General features: G+C 33.0%; 1 protein-coding gene and 1 long non-coding RNA gene across 2 annotated transcripts; both read left to right on the top strand.

Moving 5' to 3' along the window:
* Positions 1-398: 398 nt before the first annotated feature.
* LOC128860570 (dynein axonemal assembly factor 6) lies at positions 399-2,145 on the top strand. Its single transcript, XM_054098168.1, has 3 exons — positions 399-1,275; positions 1,379-1,593; positions 1,752-2,145. The coding sequence occupies exons 1-3, from the start codon at positions 1,146-1,148 to the stop codon at positions 2,013-2,015; spliced, it is 609 nt and encodes a 202-aa protein (XP_053954143.1). The 5' UTR covers positions 399-1,145; the 3' UTR covers positions 2,016-2,145.
* Positions 2,146-3,533: 1,388 nt separating this feature from the next.
* LOC128860569 (uncharacterized) lies at positions 3,534-5,534 on the top strand. Its single transcript, XR_008454259.1, has 2 exons — positions 3,534-4,218; positions 4,287-5,534. It is a non-coding gene; the product is annotated as an uncharacterized LOC128860569 (long non-coding RNA).
* The last annotated feature ends 10,931 nt before the right edge of the window (positions 5,535-16,465 follow it).

The raw sequence follows: 16,465 nt of genomic DNA, 5'->3' as shown, positions 1-16,465 counted from the left end.
ATTAATTACAAATATTGCCTACACAGACAAAAAAGCGCAATGTCACACACAGTGTCTCACAAAAGTGTGATGGCGGCAAAAAATGAGAAACTCTGAGCAAAAGAATATTATGGCACAAGGCTCTTGCTGCTAGTGCCTACCTTCAAAACAAATCACACAAAAAATAAATTAAAAGAAAACAACAAAACCAAAAACTGTTTGCTAAGGCGGATACATTTCTCACTAGTCCAATGGGCAGTTTGTGTGCCTAGAAGCAGATCTCAGTTACAGCGTTGCAAACGACTTTCTAGGACATCTGTGCTACAACAGCTACAAAGTAGCCTGCATTGAACACCAACTTTTCGGGCATTGCTTTTGTGTGTTGGTGCTTTTTTTGTTTGTATTTCTGTTTTTTGTAATTTCTGTTATTGCACATATAAAAGCCTCGAGAAGGCTGTATTATTTAACAAAACTAGTTGCTAGACAACTTTCCTTGCAATTTCCTACGCGACACAAGCAAATTCATATTCACTACCTACAATTGTCGCTTGACCGCTTAGATAATCCTTTGCGGCTTGCAACGTTTTAGCCAGATAAAGTTATAAATTTTACATTTGACAGCAGCTGGCTCCGGAAGGGATCGCAGCGTATCTCTATGGGCGTTTGGTGGCAAACAGTAAATGTGCACACTTTATTCTCCACTCAGCTAATTGCTTGTAAACAACAATAAGTGAATGGAGCGAGCAGCTTTGTACAGAATTGAAATTTACTATTAGCTCCTGACAAAGCATGGAAGCCGATGGACGACGGCAGCAATTAAAGTGCAATAAGATTGTAGCAAATGCAGCTTCTTGGTTTCTGTGAAAGTTGGTTGCAAAGTGGAAAGGAGTCGCTTTGGTCGGATGTAAGCAGTTAAGTGCCACTGGCAACGCTTGCAAACAACCACCCAAATGGTCACCATAACAACCTTGCCACCTATTGTTTAATCAATGAGTTCGTTCCAGCCAACTGGAGTCTAACTGCAGTTCAACTACAAATTGGCATGCGGGTAGAAAAAGTAAACAAAATTGACTTAATTTGAAAATTCTTGAAAAAAGGCAAATAACAGCAGAAAACAAATTTCCTATCAAATAAAGAAAAACGGTTCGAAAAACTCCAGCAAAACAATGTCACTTTTCGAAAATCCCGATCACATACGCATGTTGCGCGACTTACTCACACCACCTGAGGAGCGAGACAACTCTGACACCGATGACGACGAACCAATTGCCAGCACCGGCATACGCAACAATCTCAGTAAGTGTTTGAAAAGCTGAAAAATCTCACAAAAAATACGAAAAAATAAGCATAAAGACCATAAAATCCACAAACATTTCTGAATGGCATGGCAATTTTGTAGCACCCGCAAATATTGGCAAAGACAGCAATGAAGCGGGCGGCAAACAAAAACCAGCGCAGACCGAAAATGCACCTGAGCGACCAGTGCCAGCCAGCATTGAAGAATGGCAGCAACAGCAGGCGCGGGAAGACGCCGAGGTTTTAGAGACACGCCAGCGACCAGAGTACAATATGACCTATCGGCAAGCGGTGGGCACAGAGGACCTTTACTTGCAGGTACGACCAAGTAATAATGTGCAACACATATGATCCGTGCTGTGTGTGTGTGCAGATTTGTTGTTGCATGCTTCTATTTTGCGCCACCACATTTTCACATCCTTCACTTTATGCATTTTTTGTCTTTGCCGCTCATTCGCCTGCTTTGTTGGTCACAGATGGGCAATCGCACTAATGCCACGGCCAGTTGTGAGGATTTGCTGCTAGAAATACTGCTGCCGAACGAGACGACACCAGCGGATAAAATGGATTTGTCAATTACCGAAGATGAAGTGGATTTGGCGACGCCAATTTATCGCCTCAAATTGCCACTGCCGCACAAGGTGAATGTGGATCGTTGCAAGGCCAAATACGATGCCGAACTGCGCAAACTCTGTCTGATTTTGCGACTGCAACGTGAATTCGATTATGTGAACTTTTAGAAGCACCGAGGCTAAGCTGTCCGGCCCGTTTGCCGCTACCACTAACTACTGCGCCAAAAAATTTATGCATTGCAGTGGATTTGTTTTTCGCTCTATTTTGTATGCAATAAATGTTGTTGTGCAGCTAATAAATGTGTGTTTATGTATTAGTATATATATGTGTGTGTATGAGTGCTCCTGAGTTGTGCACCACCTGTGTGGGCTCCGCAGCAGCTTAAAGCGACTGAAGGCATCACGTTTAGGTGATTATGTGATGCAAATGTGATTTGGTCGAAAGCTGGCTCGTTATTTTGATGGTGCACAGCTGCGGTTGAGTCATTACAAAAAGACTGTGGAGGAATTAAAATATGGAAAATGCGCGCTGCTCGTTTGAATGAAATTTTGCACGTTTAGGCAACAAATAATATAATTTATGACTGATTACAATTATAATTGATTTTTATTTTTTGAAAACGAAAACAGTTACGATACAAAATGAAATTTATTGTATATGCTGCTATTAATTTTGAGATCACTAAATTTAATCAACTGACAAATAGCGTTCGGCGATGAGTATTTTCTGATTGAATGTCATTCAATAGCAGTTTATAGTGTTTAATTTTTCTTAGTTTTGAGTTTTTAAGTAATAATGGGTAGGAATGAGCTGGAAGAGAGACTTTCATGCTCTATTCGAGAATCAGAAATGTATACTCAATACGAGTAATAAGGACAGCAAACTGCCATTAGGTACTGAAAACATCTCTATAAAGTTAGTTATGTATATGCAACTTATGCTGAAGGACAGACAATCATTTCATTCCTAATTTGGCTTAACTGATTTCTGGAGTTGCTCAAGCTAAATGAAAAAGTGCCTGGAAAATGTGCAAAGAAATGGGAAAATGCTTTGCTTGCGGCTGTGCTGGTCTCAGTTACCAAAATTTTCAAAAGAAAACAAACTTTTAAAGACTGATTAATCTTTCAAAAACTTCTGGGTATGCAGTTTTAAGTATAATAAAATGTAAGTTTGAGGACGGACAAAAATTTTGTAGATTTTTGACAATTTTTTTTTTACATAGGAAGGTGAGAGTTTTCGGAACTGTTCATTTCCATTTTTTTTGTTATTGCTTTTACATTGATTTTCTTATTGTAATTTTTTTATTTATTTTCTTATAACAATTTTTTTATTATATCTTTTTTTATTTTCTTCTTATTATTTTTTTATTGTTATTTTTTTTATATTTATTTTCTTATTACTATTTTTTTATTTTTATTTTCTTATTATTATTTTTTTATTTATTCTCTTATTATTAATTTTTTATTGTATTATAATTTTTTTATTTTGTTATTACTATTATTTTTAATTATTTTCTTACTACAATTTTTTATTATAATTTTATTGTATTTTTATTTGATTTTTTATTTTCTTATTATTTTTTTTTTTGTTATTTTTTATTTTATTTTCTTGTTACTAATTTTTTATTATTGTATATTTTTTTTTTATTTTCTTATTATTATTTTTTTATTGTTATTTCTTATTTCTTATTATTATTTTTATATTTATTTTCTTATTACTAACTTTTTAAATTTTATTTTCTTATTACTATTTTTTTATTTTTATTTTCTTATTATTATTTTTTTATTTATTCTCTTATTATTAATTTTTTATTATAATTTTTTTATTTTGTTATTACTATTATTTTTATTTATTTTCTTACTACAATTTTTTATTAATATATAATTTTATTTTTATTTTATTTTTTATTTTCTTATTATTTTTTTATTGTTATTTTTTATTTTATTTCCTTGTTACTAATTTTTTATTATATATTTTTTTTTATTTTCTTATTATTATTTTTTTATTGTTATTTCTTTATTTCTTATTATTATTTTTTTATTTATTCTCTTGATTGGTTTAAGGGTGACCCCGCATCGGAGTGCCACATAGACCGCAAGTTGGGTCCGTTGTGTTGCCTTAGAGCTCAATATGTGATATGATTTCCCCACCTAACCGAGATTTTGGTCAAAGATGTTAATTCGTTTCGAGAATTTGATGAGAGATTCGATTTCCAGGTTCGAGAGTACTGAAAGATTGTCAATTGTTGGAGAGCCAAGAAGAGCGAGTCGACTTCTGGCTAGACCGGGACAACTGCACAGCAAATGTCTGCACAGGTCGTTTTGAGGAACCCCGAGCCGACGTGCGTGAGTGCCCAAAAGGCAGTGTCCGGTGATAAGAGATATTATATGCCTTAGTTCGTGTTTCGAAAGATTTATAAGGGTTTTTGTCTGTTTCAGATTGTAGGATGGCCAGATTTGTCTGGTTGTAACGCAAGTAGTTTCCACTCGCCACCTCCGATCAGCAATGCTGTGAAATTCTCGATCAATGAGCAATTTACATGTTGAGAGCGGAATGTGGATTGTGGGTAAGTTACTAACATTTGATTGCGCAGCTCCCGCTCTTGCGAGCTCATCAGCTTTGCAGTTACCTTCGAATCCACTGTGACCCGGTATCCAGATAACTTGGACAGAATTCTGAACACTTATCTCGTTAAGAGATAAGAGACAAGATCGAACCACATCTGAGTGGGTAAAAGAGAAGCTGAGTGCTCGAACGACCGCTTGACTGTCGGTGAAAAAGCGGATATCCTCTAGTGATATTCTATTTTCTAAGAGAGTTTTCGCAGCATACCAGATAGCGCATACTTCCGCTTGGAATACGCTACAGTAGTCGGGTAATCTAAATGATAGATTGATGTGAGGGGAATTGGAAAAGATTCCAAATCCCACTTTGCCGTCTTGTTTTGAACCATCTGTATATATAATCAGAGGGCCATCGATTTCGGTTAGATTTGTCTTCCATTCTTCCCTAGTTGGGAGTGAACAGGAGAATAGCAAGGGTGGTGATGGAAGACTTACATGATAGTCTATGTCGGAAGAGATAACAGTGTTCCTGTTCAGTATGGCCGAATGGCCAAGATACTAATTCCATTTCGATATAGCATTCATGCGAGTCGCTGCTTTCGCTGCAATCGCTTTGCCAGCCAGATCGATAGGGAACAAGTGAAGCAACGTGTTTAGAGCCTTAGTAGGTGTTGTACTTAAGCATCCTGTTATCTGGAGGCAGGCTGTTCTTTGAACTCGATCAATTGTGGCTACTCTACACCGTTTTTCGAGTGCTGTCCACCATACAACCACACCGTAGAAGAGTATCGGTTTGATGATCGAGGTATATATCCAATAAATGATCCGAGGTGAAAAACCCCAGGTTTTGCCTATAGCTTTCTTACAAATATAAAGAGCTATGAAAGCTTTTTTACATCTGTTTTCGATGTTCAATTTCCAACTCAACTTCCTATCTAGAATAACTCCTAGATATTTAGCTGAATCAGATAGAAGTAATGATTCCCCTTTTAAGGTTATTGTTTGCAGTGGAGGAGATTGTTGTTTCCTATTGAAGAGAACAAGATCTGTCTTTGCTGGATTCGCATTTAGTCCGCATTCGGTGAACCATTTTGACAGAATATTGATTGAGCGTTGCATGAACTCAGTGAGGGTATTCAGGTGTTTGCCTGACACGCAGAGAGCAATGCCATCTGCATAGGCTACAACCTTGCAGCCTGCTTTTTCGAGATTTCGAAGCAAACTGTTTACAGCGAGATTCCAGAGAAGGGGTGAAAGTACTCCGCCTTGAGGAGTGCCTTTGACGGCGTACATTCTCATGCGGCTTAACCCAAGCTCTGAAGTGATTATTCTATTTTGGAGCATTTGTTCGATCATCTTTCGGATGGAGTAATTAATACCCAATTTGGCAATTTCAGACAAAATAGCGTTGGGTTCAATATTATTAAAAGCACCTTCTATGTCCATAAATGCGACAAGAGAGTACTCCTTATTGTGAAGGGAAGTTTCCACTGTTTGCACCAGTGAATGAAGTGCCGTTTCAGTCGATTTCCCTTTAGTGTAGGCATGTTGTGCCTCAGAGGTCAACTTAGTATCAAGTTGGGTTTTGATTTGCTCATCTAAAACTTTTTCAAAAGCCTTTAAGCAAAAAGAGGTTAGGCTAATGGGCCTGAAGTCGTTTGGTTTGCAGTGTGAAGGCTTCCCCGTTTTCGGAATGAATACTACCTTCGATTTCTTCCAAATTGTCGGAAGGTAAGAGAGATTTAAACACTTGTTAAAGATCCTTGTTAACCAAGGCAGTAGAATTTCCAGTCCTTCTTGAAGTTCTGCTGGAATGATGTTGTCAGGACCTGGCGATTTAAATTTTTTAAAACTTAGTATTGCTGTAGAGATGCTATTACAGCTGATTAGATCTGATCTATTCCCATAATTACTCTGAAGAGTGCTGGGAAGTGCAGGTAAGTTGGCAACACAGCCTGGAAAGTGAGATTGTAGAAGTATTCTAAGAGAAGGGGTGAAAGTACTCCGCCTTGAGGAGTGCCTTTGACGGCGTACATTCTCATGCGGCTTAACCCAAGCTCTGAAGTGATTATTCTATTTTGGAGCATTTGTTCGATCATCTTTCGGATGGAGTAATTAATACCCAATTTGGCAATTTCAGACAAAATAGCGTTGGGTTCAATATTATTAAAAGCACCTTCTATGTCCATAAATGCGACAAGAGAGTACTCCTTATTGTGAAGGGAAGTTTCCACTGTTTGCACCAGTGAATGAAGTGCCGTTTCAGTCGATTTCCCTTTAGTGTAGGCATGTTGTGCCTCAGAGGTCAACTTAGTATCAAGTTGGGTTTTGATTTGCTCATCTAAAACTTTTTCAAAAGCCTTTAAGCAAAAAGAGGTTAGGCTAATGGGCCTGAAGTCGTTTGGTTTGCAGTGTGAAGGCTTCCCCGTTTTCGGAATGAATACTACCTTCGATTTCTTCCAAATTGTCGGAAGGTAAGAGAGATTTAAACACTTGTTAAAGATCCTTGTTAACCAAGGCAGTAGAATTTCCAGTCCTTCTTGAAGTTCTGCTGGAATGATGTTGTCAGGACCTGGCGATTTAAATTTTTTAAAACTTAGTATTGCTGTAGAGATGCTATTACAGCTGATTAGATCTGATCTATTCCCATAATTACTCTGAAGAGTGCTGGGAAGTGCAGGTAAGTTGGCAACACAGCCTGGAAAGTGAGATTGTAGAAGTATTCTAAGAGTGTGGTCAGTTGAAGTAGTCCAAGTTCCATCTTGAGTCATGATAAAACTGGGAGAGACTGGGTTTGATGCAAGAATCTTGCGTAGTCTGCTTACTTCTGAAGTGTTCTCTAATTCTTGAGTGTATGATCGCCAGGATGTGCGTTTTGCACTTTTGACAGCTTTCTTAAAGTCTTTGAGACATTGTTCTCTTACTATTAATTTCTTATTCTTATTATTAATTTTTTATTATAACTCTTCTATTTTCTTATTATTATTTTTATATTTATTTTCTTATAATTTTTTTATTGTAATTTTTTATTTTACTTATTATTAATTTTTTATTAAAATTTTTTATTTTCTTATTATTATTTTTATATGTATTTTCTTATTACAATTTTTTTATTATAATTTTTTTTATTTTTCTATTTTTTCTTTTATTATTATGTTTTTATTAATATTTATTATTTCAAAACTTTTTTGGTCAACTAATCTCCCTTCCATGAGCACTCATGCCTTCATTTAGTTCATAAGTATCTTCCAACGATTGACTGCCGTACATTTATCGCGATATTTAAAGTAATATTTATTTAATAGTTGCTGCTCATGTGCAACCATTTTTGCCGCAGTTGCATACAACTGACAGAACTTCAAACCCCTTAAGCCTCATACTATGATTTCAAATTTTAACAAAATCTACTGGTTAGCTGTGGTGAATAGCAATATTTTTGGCGACAAGCAGTCTAGTCTTTAGAAGTCTACTCAAAAGGGATTTAGTGGCTTCCAGTTGATGTACAAGTCGCGCTGTTTGGTAGATAAGCAAACCACTGCTTTTTGCTGTAAAAGTACACAAAACTAATATTGCCAACTGCAGTTATATGAAATTTAAATACATACTAGCTGGTTTGGAGTTACTCTTTCCATTTTCTCGCTTATTAATATTTTACCTTTTTAAATCAACTTGCCGCGTAAAAGTTCAAGAGCTTGCTAGCTAGAATTACTACGAAATACTAAGTGCTGCCGCAACATATACACACAAATCATATATAAATATATGCAAAAATATTTTTCTTCTCAACAAAAAGCATAAAGCAATGCCGAAAGTGACTCCGCGGTGAGTTGTAGCGCACTCCTTGACATAAATGTAGTTTACATAGCATACATGAAGGCGCTCATACTAGCATTTCAGTAGCCAACGCTTGTACGCGCGCGGTGCACTTTTAGAATGCCACGGTTTCTCTTAAATTACATACTCTGTGCACACGCATACACACTCTGAAATAACAAATGTGTGCTATAAAAATTATTACTACCAACCAGGGTCGTAAAAAACGCGCTTATTACTTTGACTGCATAAATATAGCCTGCTAAGTAACTTTGTGGCAACGCAAACCAAGCCAAGTTAAAATGAAATACTCAAACGAAGATGCTGCAGAGGAAAAGGCAGAGCAGCAAAAACATATTCAAAATAATGTAAAAGCGGTGCTAAATATGTTTTACTCACAAAGTTAATCTGGACGGTTATGCGGCTGTAAACAGTCTTTGCAAAAGTTTGCTGTAAAATGTGCCTAAAAGCAGCCAAAACACAATGCGCGATTCAAGTGCGCACCTGTAGCTGGGTGGACAATTTTTCTGTACTTATATACATACGCAAAAATCTATTTTGGGGAGAATTTTTGCTCTATTTTTATTTGTTAATTTTGGCCGCTTCCAGCGTTTTTCTCGTGCAACCAGTCTAGTTCGTGGGTATTTGCATGAAATTGCTTTACGCCAGCAGCCATTTTGGTTCATTTTTAGATTTGCGCTTGTTCGCATATGTGGCTGAAATAATTGTTAATGGCATGCATTGCGACTTTCTTATGGTCAATTTGAGCAGTGTAATGCGTGAAAAGATAAGTTGGAAATTTCAGTACCAGGTCACAGGAGAGCTTATGTATCGACAGGAGCAGCAGTCTGTTAAATTACAGTAGAGCAGTTGTCCATGAAGATTACAGATCTACCAAATAAATAACGCCTGAAATTTTGGACAAATTTTTTTAATCCATTTCGGTTTCAAAAATTGCCTCAGAAAATGCTCTGAGAGAAGCTATAATAACAGAGTAACTCCAAACAAGTTGTTTTCCCATTTTCATTATTATAAAAAATAAAATGAACACCAGATATACATTTTTTTTTTTTGATTGTTTTTCAGGTTTTAGAAAAAATGCTCAATTGTTTTATATGCTCAATATTACTTATTTATTTTTTCGTTCAGGTTGTTTATTTTTTCGAAATAAGCTATAATTTATTACAAAACAATATTAAAATAAATAAGTAAAATGTGTATACATATATAAATATTTTCCAAAGTCATTCGAAAAAAATTTTTATATTTTTAATTTTTGTATTTGCTTTTAATTATTTCGGAAAAATCTTTTAAGCTGGAATTTATTTTTTAGTAATTTAAATTTTTTGTAATCTTTTTAATTATTTAAAATTTTTTTAAGTTTAATTTTAATTTGTTCCGAATTTTCTTTTTACTGTTTTTTACTTGTTTTTAAATATTTTGAAGAAAAAATTTCCATCTTGAATTTTTTTTTTAATATTTGCAAATCTGTTTTTAATTTCTCTAATTATTTTGATATTATTTTTTAGTAATATTCTTCGCTTTTAATAAGGAGGGATATCAAAAGTGAATATTTTTCAAATAAAGAAATTTGCAAACATTCTTTTTAATTGTTTTCAAATGTTTTTCATTATTTAGGAATTTTTGTTTTTTTAAATAGCTTACAACTTTGATGGAAATTGGATGAATGTTTGAAAACTTGGCACAAAATTTGAAACTTGGATGCAATATACTTTTTAAACAGTATATTATTTTTACTTTCACCCTAAATTTTTGAAAAAATCGAAAGTTTTTTATTTTACATCTAAAAGACGTTAATTTTTTCCGCTGCTAAGGGCCTCCTGTTAATATTTTCTTTACAGAAAATAATACAAACACATTTTTAAATTTTTTTGCTAACCTAATTATCACACTGGCTACATGTAAAATATATAAAAAAAGGATATTAACAACTTTCAATGCAAAATTAAAAAAAAAAACCGAAAAATATGCTTTTAAAAATTAATACTTTTTTTAAAGCTGAAAAATCTACCACTCGATTTCAAGCAAGAAATTCCATTGGAAGGTGCTCTAATTCATCTAATCTATTACTGCTAGTGAAATCGCATAATAACTTCAAAAATATTCGTTATCTTTCTTCACGCTATAACTACGAAATAGATGATTAATTTTGTTTGATATTTCTATAGAATGTTTCTCAAAGAATTCCAATTTGCAAGCAAAACTTTTGCTTGTAGCCAATTTTGTAGCCAATGCTGCAATAAAAATATATGCATGTAGTTGTGTGCATACACTGCAGCTGTTCCATTCGAAGAGCTGCACAGAGAAACTATAAATTACAAATTCGGAATGTTCCATACATTTGCAGTCAATCGGCATTAGAATTACAATCAGTTGCGAACTCACTTGGGTTGCCCGCATACAATTATATAATATTTTTACTTCATTGATGTCGTCCTGTGCAGAAAGAAAACGTCAACAAGAGTTGCCAATTTAGTCTCCTGAGCTCTGCTTAGGTCTACTGCTGAAAACAACTAGCAATCAGCAAACTTTTCAAGCCTCTCGAGATCAAATCAAATGTTGGTGTGAAAGTTTCGAATAACTTATGTACATGAATTATGGCGCTCGGAGTCACATACGGAAAAGAGCTCATAATTCAGTTCTGATTTTCACAAACAGAGGTAAGAAAGTAATTGCGGTAATGCGAGGAGCTCAGCAGATTACTATATAAGTAAGTAAGTGTGCCACACAATCGGCTGAATGATAGTAAGAAAAGTGTAACAAGAAATGGTGGTGGAATAAAAAGTAAAAAAAGCACAGCGAGTAAGAAGTGAAAACGACAAGTGAAGGAGGGGAAAAAGTTAGACTTTGTTAAACAGGAGCAAGGCATAGGGTTTTGATGGTTGCTTACTTCGCACTTACTTTTACCCGGCTCGAATCTCTATCCTGCGCTCTGCTTTGATAACCCTTTCGATGGCTCCGTAATCTAACACTTTTGGATTAGTATTACCGCTTTGGTAATAATAACAACAACCTTAGTACTTAATTAAAAAACATATGGAATTTAGTTTTTATTAAAAGTTATTGATTTTAAACCTTGAAAAGGCCTTTCGAAAGGATTTCCGTAGCTCTTCAGTAGCTGATACAAATATCAGTTATATATATAACTGGCACTAACCTTACCTTTATTGGGTGCTTGGCGGAGCTCCTTCTCTCATTTATGGTGGGCTCCTGACCAATTAATTTGATAATTTTTTTTCTTCAATTTTTTTATTTATTTTTGACGTGATAACGTCTTATAATTCGATTTAGCCGGCTGCACGCACGAAAAAATGTGTCGTTACCTTGCTCATTAGTGTTACCTTGCTCATTTGTCGTTACCTTGCTCATTGCCGTTATCTTGCTCATTTGTCGTTACCTTGCTCATTGCCGTTACCTTGAATGAACTGCAAGGGAAAACGCGGAACGAACAAACAAACGAACGGCAACGTTCGACATCTTGCTCTCTCCTACTTCAGGGAGCGTACATATGTATGTATATGCGCATATGTACATATATAAATTCACGTATTTGTATTTGCATATGCCTTCTTATTGATTATTATTAATTTGATTTACTTGAAGAATTTAAAATAAAACCAAGTTTGTTAATAATACCTGTTGTTTTAATGTTATTATTAGTAATTTTTTTATTATATATGAAGAAAAAAATGTATGGTAATATTTACCATATACCTTATAAGATATGTTGTATACTAATATATGTTTATAAACATGCATATACATTTACAATTTCGCGCAATTTTCAAAAAGAACAAATCTATATGTAAAGATGCATACAAGTCATATGAACATATCAAATATACGAATCTATTCCGTACGCAAGCAAATGTAAGCTAATGTGCTTGAACTGCAAGCGAGAGCGCGGAACGAACGACAAAGAGCACAATCGGCCCCCGCGTTCGGCAACGTTCGACATCTGGCTCTGTCCTACTTGAGTGAGCATATATATGTATGTATATGCGCATTTGTATATAAATTCACATACTTGTATTTGCATATGCCTTCTTCCTGTGTGCATGGTAATGAACCATTTCTCTGTTGAGAATAGGACGTTGATAGAAAAAGTAGGAAATGAAAGGGAGTGTTTCGAGTGTAATGTGTCTTGAAAAAGGCAAATCGATGATGGTGCCTCTTAGTGTTGTTGACTTATTAACGTCTGATGCACAATCGAAATTGAAGATATCTTTCATGAATTTGATAAATGTTTCGTCATTTTTCACGTTTGTGTAACTGTAACTTGACCAATTCTATTGCAATTCCATTTACCTCCTCCTCTATATCCATACAAAATATTAATCAAACAAATAAAATTAAAATTTTGTTTTGTAAATTGCAACCATTCAACCATCAATATTTTCTTATGACGTTGTCACGTTAAACTATCGTCAGTAAACCGACTTTACAGACAACCTCTTTTTTTTAACTATTCAAAGGTATATATAATATATAATTTTTTTAATATTTTGAAAAGTAAGTTTCTAAAAAAAGTTTTTAATTATAATATTTAAAAATATTGATTTTTATTTACAAAAAATTATTTTTATTTACAGAATTTTGGTTTAGTAACTTAGGAAAAAAAAGTTTTATTTAGTTTTAAATATATTATCCAAAAGAAATTATTTTGCTGAGGAATTTCTTATTTAGAAATATTTCTTACATAGGTTTTAAATTTTTTTTTCATATTTAAAGGTGTACAAAATCAAGTTTTCATTTTATATTTTGAAAAAACATTTTTTTCAATTTTTGTATTTTTTTAAAGTATATAAATAAAGGTTTTGTCAAATATTGTGAAAAAATTATTTAAAATTTATTTGTATACTTAATGACGCATAAATAAAGTTTCTTTTTAAATATTTTGAAAAAAATCTAGTTTTTTTTTAATATATAAAGGTAGATATTTTGAAAAAAGAATTAAATGTTTTTCTTTTTTTATTTGTTTTGAACTTTTTTCCTTAAGTTATTTTTAAATTTGTTTTTAAATATTTACAGGTAATATACATAAAATTAATTTTTTTTAATAATTTGAAAAATAATTTTTAAACTTTGTTCTAATATATAAAGGTATATAAAATGATGTTTTGTTCATAAATATTTTAGAAAACAATTTAAAATTGTTTTTTTTTATCTAAAAAATTGTATTTGGTTTTTTATTTAGAAAATTTTGTTTTTGTTATTTAGGAAAACGAATTTTTGTTTCATTTATATTTGAATATTTAAAAAAAAATATTTTTCTTCGGAATTTCATATTTAGGAATTTTTTTATATTAGTATTATATGGTATATAAATTTTTTTTTATAATAATATTTCGACTTAAAACTTTTTTAAATTTGTTTTTAATTATTTAAAAAAGGTTTTTTTATTTAGGAAAGTTTCTTTAGTAAACGAAACTTAGCCAACTTTCCTTAGGTTAAAAGAGAATTGCGCAAGTTTGTCACTCATCGCTTCCCACACACAGAAACATTGCAACTTGGGCGTATTGTATGGGAGTCACAGAAAACCCCATCGGGCTATGCTAACCACCCTCATGGTGTTTAGCAACATATGTTTACATAACTACTACAAAATCTTAGTCATTTGAATAATAAACATTTGGATATGAAAAAAGGTAAATTGTGGTTAGTTAGGCAAAACTTACTTAAGTGCTGAACTCTACTTTACAAAGCAACTACATTCACAGTTTCTCCTTACTCCAGCTTTGGCGACTTGCCTTCGCATTGCACCTGACGACAATGCCGACCCAGTTACTTTTGTAAAAAATCTTTTTCTTTATGGACTTTAATAAAATGTCAACAATCCAAATGCACTAGGCAATAATGGCAGACGTCATGGCGCTTGGGTTAGCACACACAATCATATCTAAAGGTATATGTACTTCATAATAAATGTAAACTAAAAAAAGTACGACATAGTTAAGTAAGGCAATGTATTTTGCGGCTGGCCGGCAAATAGATTGCACTGAGGTAGTTAAAAGTGGGGCACAATGACAGTTCCAATTTGTTAGCGAGTTGTTAATGCCATTGCACGAGTATTGGCAGGTAATTTGTGCTGTTTTAATATTAAATGGACTGCGCGCGTGTGTGGCAGACGCATTTGGTTGTGGCTGTTATGGCAGATAATGAACGACCAGTTTTTGTTGCTTTTGACAATATTATCTTTATAATTTTGCTCGGCAATTGATGTTCAAGACTTGTAGAAAATTAAACCCATCTTTCATGAAAGAATATAAGCCAGCAGTGAACTGAAAATGCATTACATTTCTCACAAACTTTCTTGAGAATATCAGCACACAGAAGTCATTAGTTTTAAATAATATCACCACATCTATCTAACCAATGCATGGCTTGCATCGAAGAGCAGAGGGGCTTGGGATATGCATTTGCAAATGGGGCAGCCGGCAGGTAGCTGTTTTGCAAATTGCAGTTGGTAGGCGCCACAAGAGCGTGAATAATGAGTTTGCTTTTGCATATATATGTATGTATGTGTGCACGTACACAAATTTAAGCATGCCACACTTACACATGCAGGCAGATGCATGATTAGATTTGTGCACGTACGAGGATCGTTTGAAAAGTACGTGGAAATATTTAAAAAGAAAAAGTTTTAAATATTAAAAAAAAATTTAATTTAGCTTAGGAATTTCCCATTTAGCAAATTTTTGTCATAAGTTTTTTTTTTAATATTTAACGGTATGTAAAATAAATTTTTTGTTTTGAATATTTTGAAAATGCAATTTTCCATTTTTTTACATATTTAGAGGTATATAAAATTAATTTGTTTTAAAGATTTTGAAAAAAAAGTTGTTTACATTATTTTAAATTTATTTTGAAAAAAAATGAAAGTGTTTGTTTTTAAATATTTAAAGGTAAGAAAATATTCCTTTTTAAATATTTAAAGGTACATAAAATAAAATTTTTGGATCTTTTTCGAATGTTTAAAGGTACATAAAATAAAATTTTTGGATCTTTTTCGAATGTTTAAAGGTACATAAAATTTTTTTTTTTTTAATATTTTGAAAAAACAGTATTTGAATTTTTGTGATAATTAAAAAAAAAATTTGTTTTTTCTTTAAAAAGATTTCGTTTTTGTTATACAGGAAAAAACGTTTTTTGTTTATTTTTAAAATATTAAAAAAATTAATTTAGCTTAAGAATTTTTTATTTAGGAACTTTTTCTTAATATTTTAAGGTATATAAATAATTTTTTTTCAATATTTTGCAAACGCAATGTTTAGTTTTTTTTAATATTTAAAGTTATATAAAATTAGTTTTTTCTTATTTAAAAAAATTTGTATGATTATAATATTTTAAATTTTTTTTTACATTGTTTCTAAAAAATAATGTTTATTTTTATTCCAATTTTTTTGTTGTAAAATTTTGAAAAAGAACAATTTTACAAATTTTTTTTTAAATGTTTGTATGTACTCATATGTCCGTGTGCCCATGTTTGAAAAATCCTTGCAAAAATAAAAAAACATTTAATTGTTTGGGTAAAGCATTATTTTTCGACATATTCTGCTTTTAGGCTTATACAATTCATCCAACGCTGTTCTAGTTTGTTAATAGGATTTGTCCAAGTCTGAAAAATAGCCATTCGTTTACGCAATCCCTTCCTCGTTTGAATAAAATCTTATTCCCGTCAGTCATTTCTTCATATTGGGGAACAAATATTTAGTAGTCCGAGGGATTCGAGGGAGCCAAATTTGAGTAGAAGCCAAGTTTCCAAATGAGTTGGAGGCCTAATTTCATTAAATTTGCGATCACAACTGCTGAGGCGTGAGCTGGTGCATTGTCGTGCTCGAAAAGGAAGATCACTCGACTTCCGCGATTCAAAGAATGCCAAATAAATCGATCTGGCTGAAACTTGGTGTGTGTTCCTCCAAAAAACGCCGGTAGTACCAACTCTTTAACTTTGACCAGACTCTTCCAACGACCCTCGTATGTATGTTTGTATGCAAGTATGTAGGTATATTTACTAAAATACAATTGCTTGCATTCGAAAATTTGCATACATTGCAACTTCCGTCTTTCGGATTTTATTACAATTTGAGTACATAAATCGGTGAGTCTATATTCAAATGCAACTACGCAAATGTGGATTTAATTGCACGCACGCATATACACACATACCTACTTATACATGCACATACAAGCATATGCGTAATGCAAATACAAGGCAG

This window comes from Anastrepha ludens, chromosome 4 (assembly GCF_028408465.1).
Source record: "Anastrepha ludens isolate Willacy chromosome 4, idAnaLude1.1, whole genome shotgun sequence".
NCBI lineage: Eukaryota > Metazoa > Arthropoda > Insecta > Diptera > Tephritidae > Anastrepha > Anastrepha ludens.
This window is presented reverse-complemented; position numbering and strand designations above follow the sequence as displayed.

Coding starts and splice junctions, on each gene's coding strand:
- LOC128860570 (XM_054098168.1), top strand. CDS start 1,146: ATGTCACTTTTCGAAAATCCCGATCACATACGCATGTTGCGCGACTTA. Junction 1,276..1,378: donor CGGCATACGCAACAATCTCA/GTAAGTGTTTGA, acceptor GCAATTTTGTAG/CACCCGCAAATATTGGCAAA. Junction 1,594..1,751: donor CAGAGGACCTTTACTTGCAG/GTACGACCAAGT, acceptor TGTTGGTCACAG/ATGGGCAATCGCACTAATGC.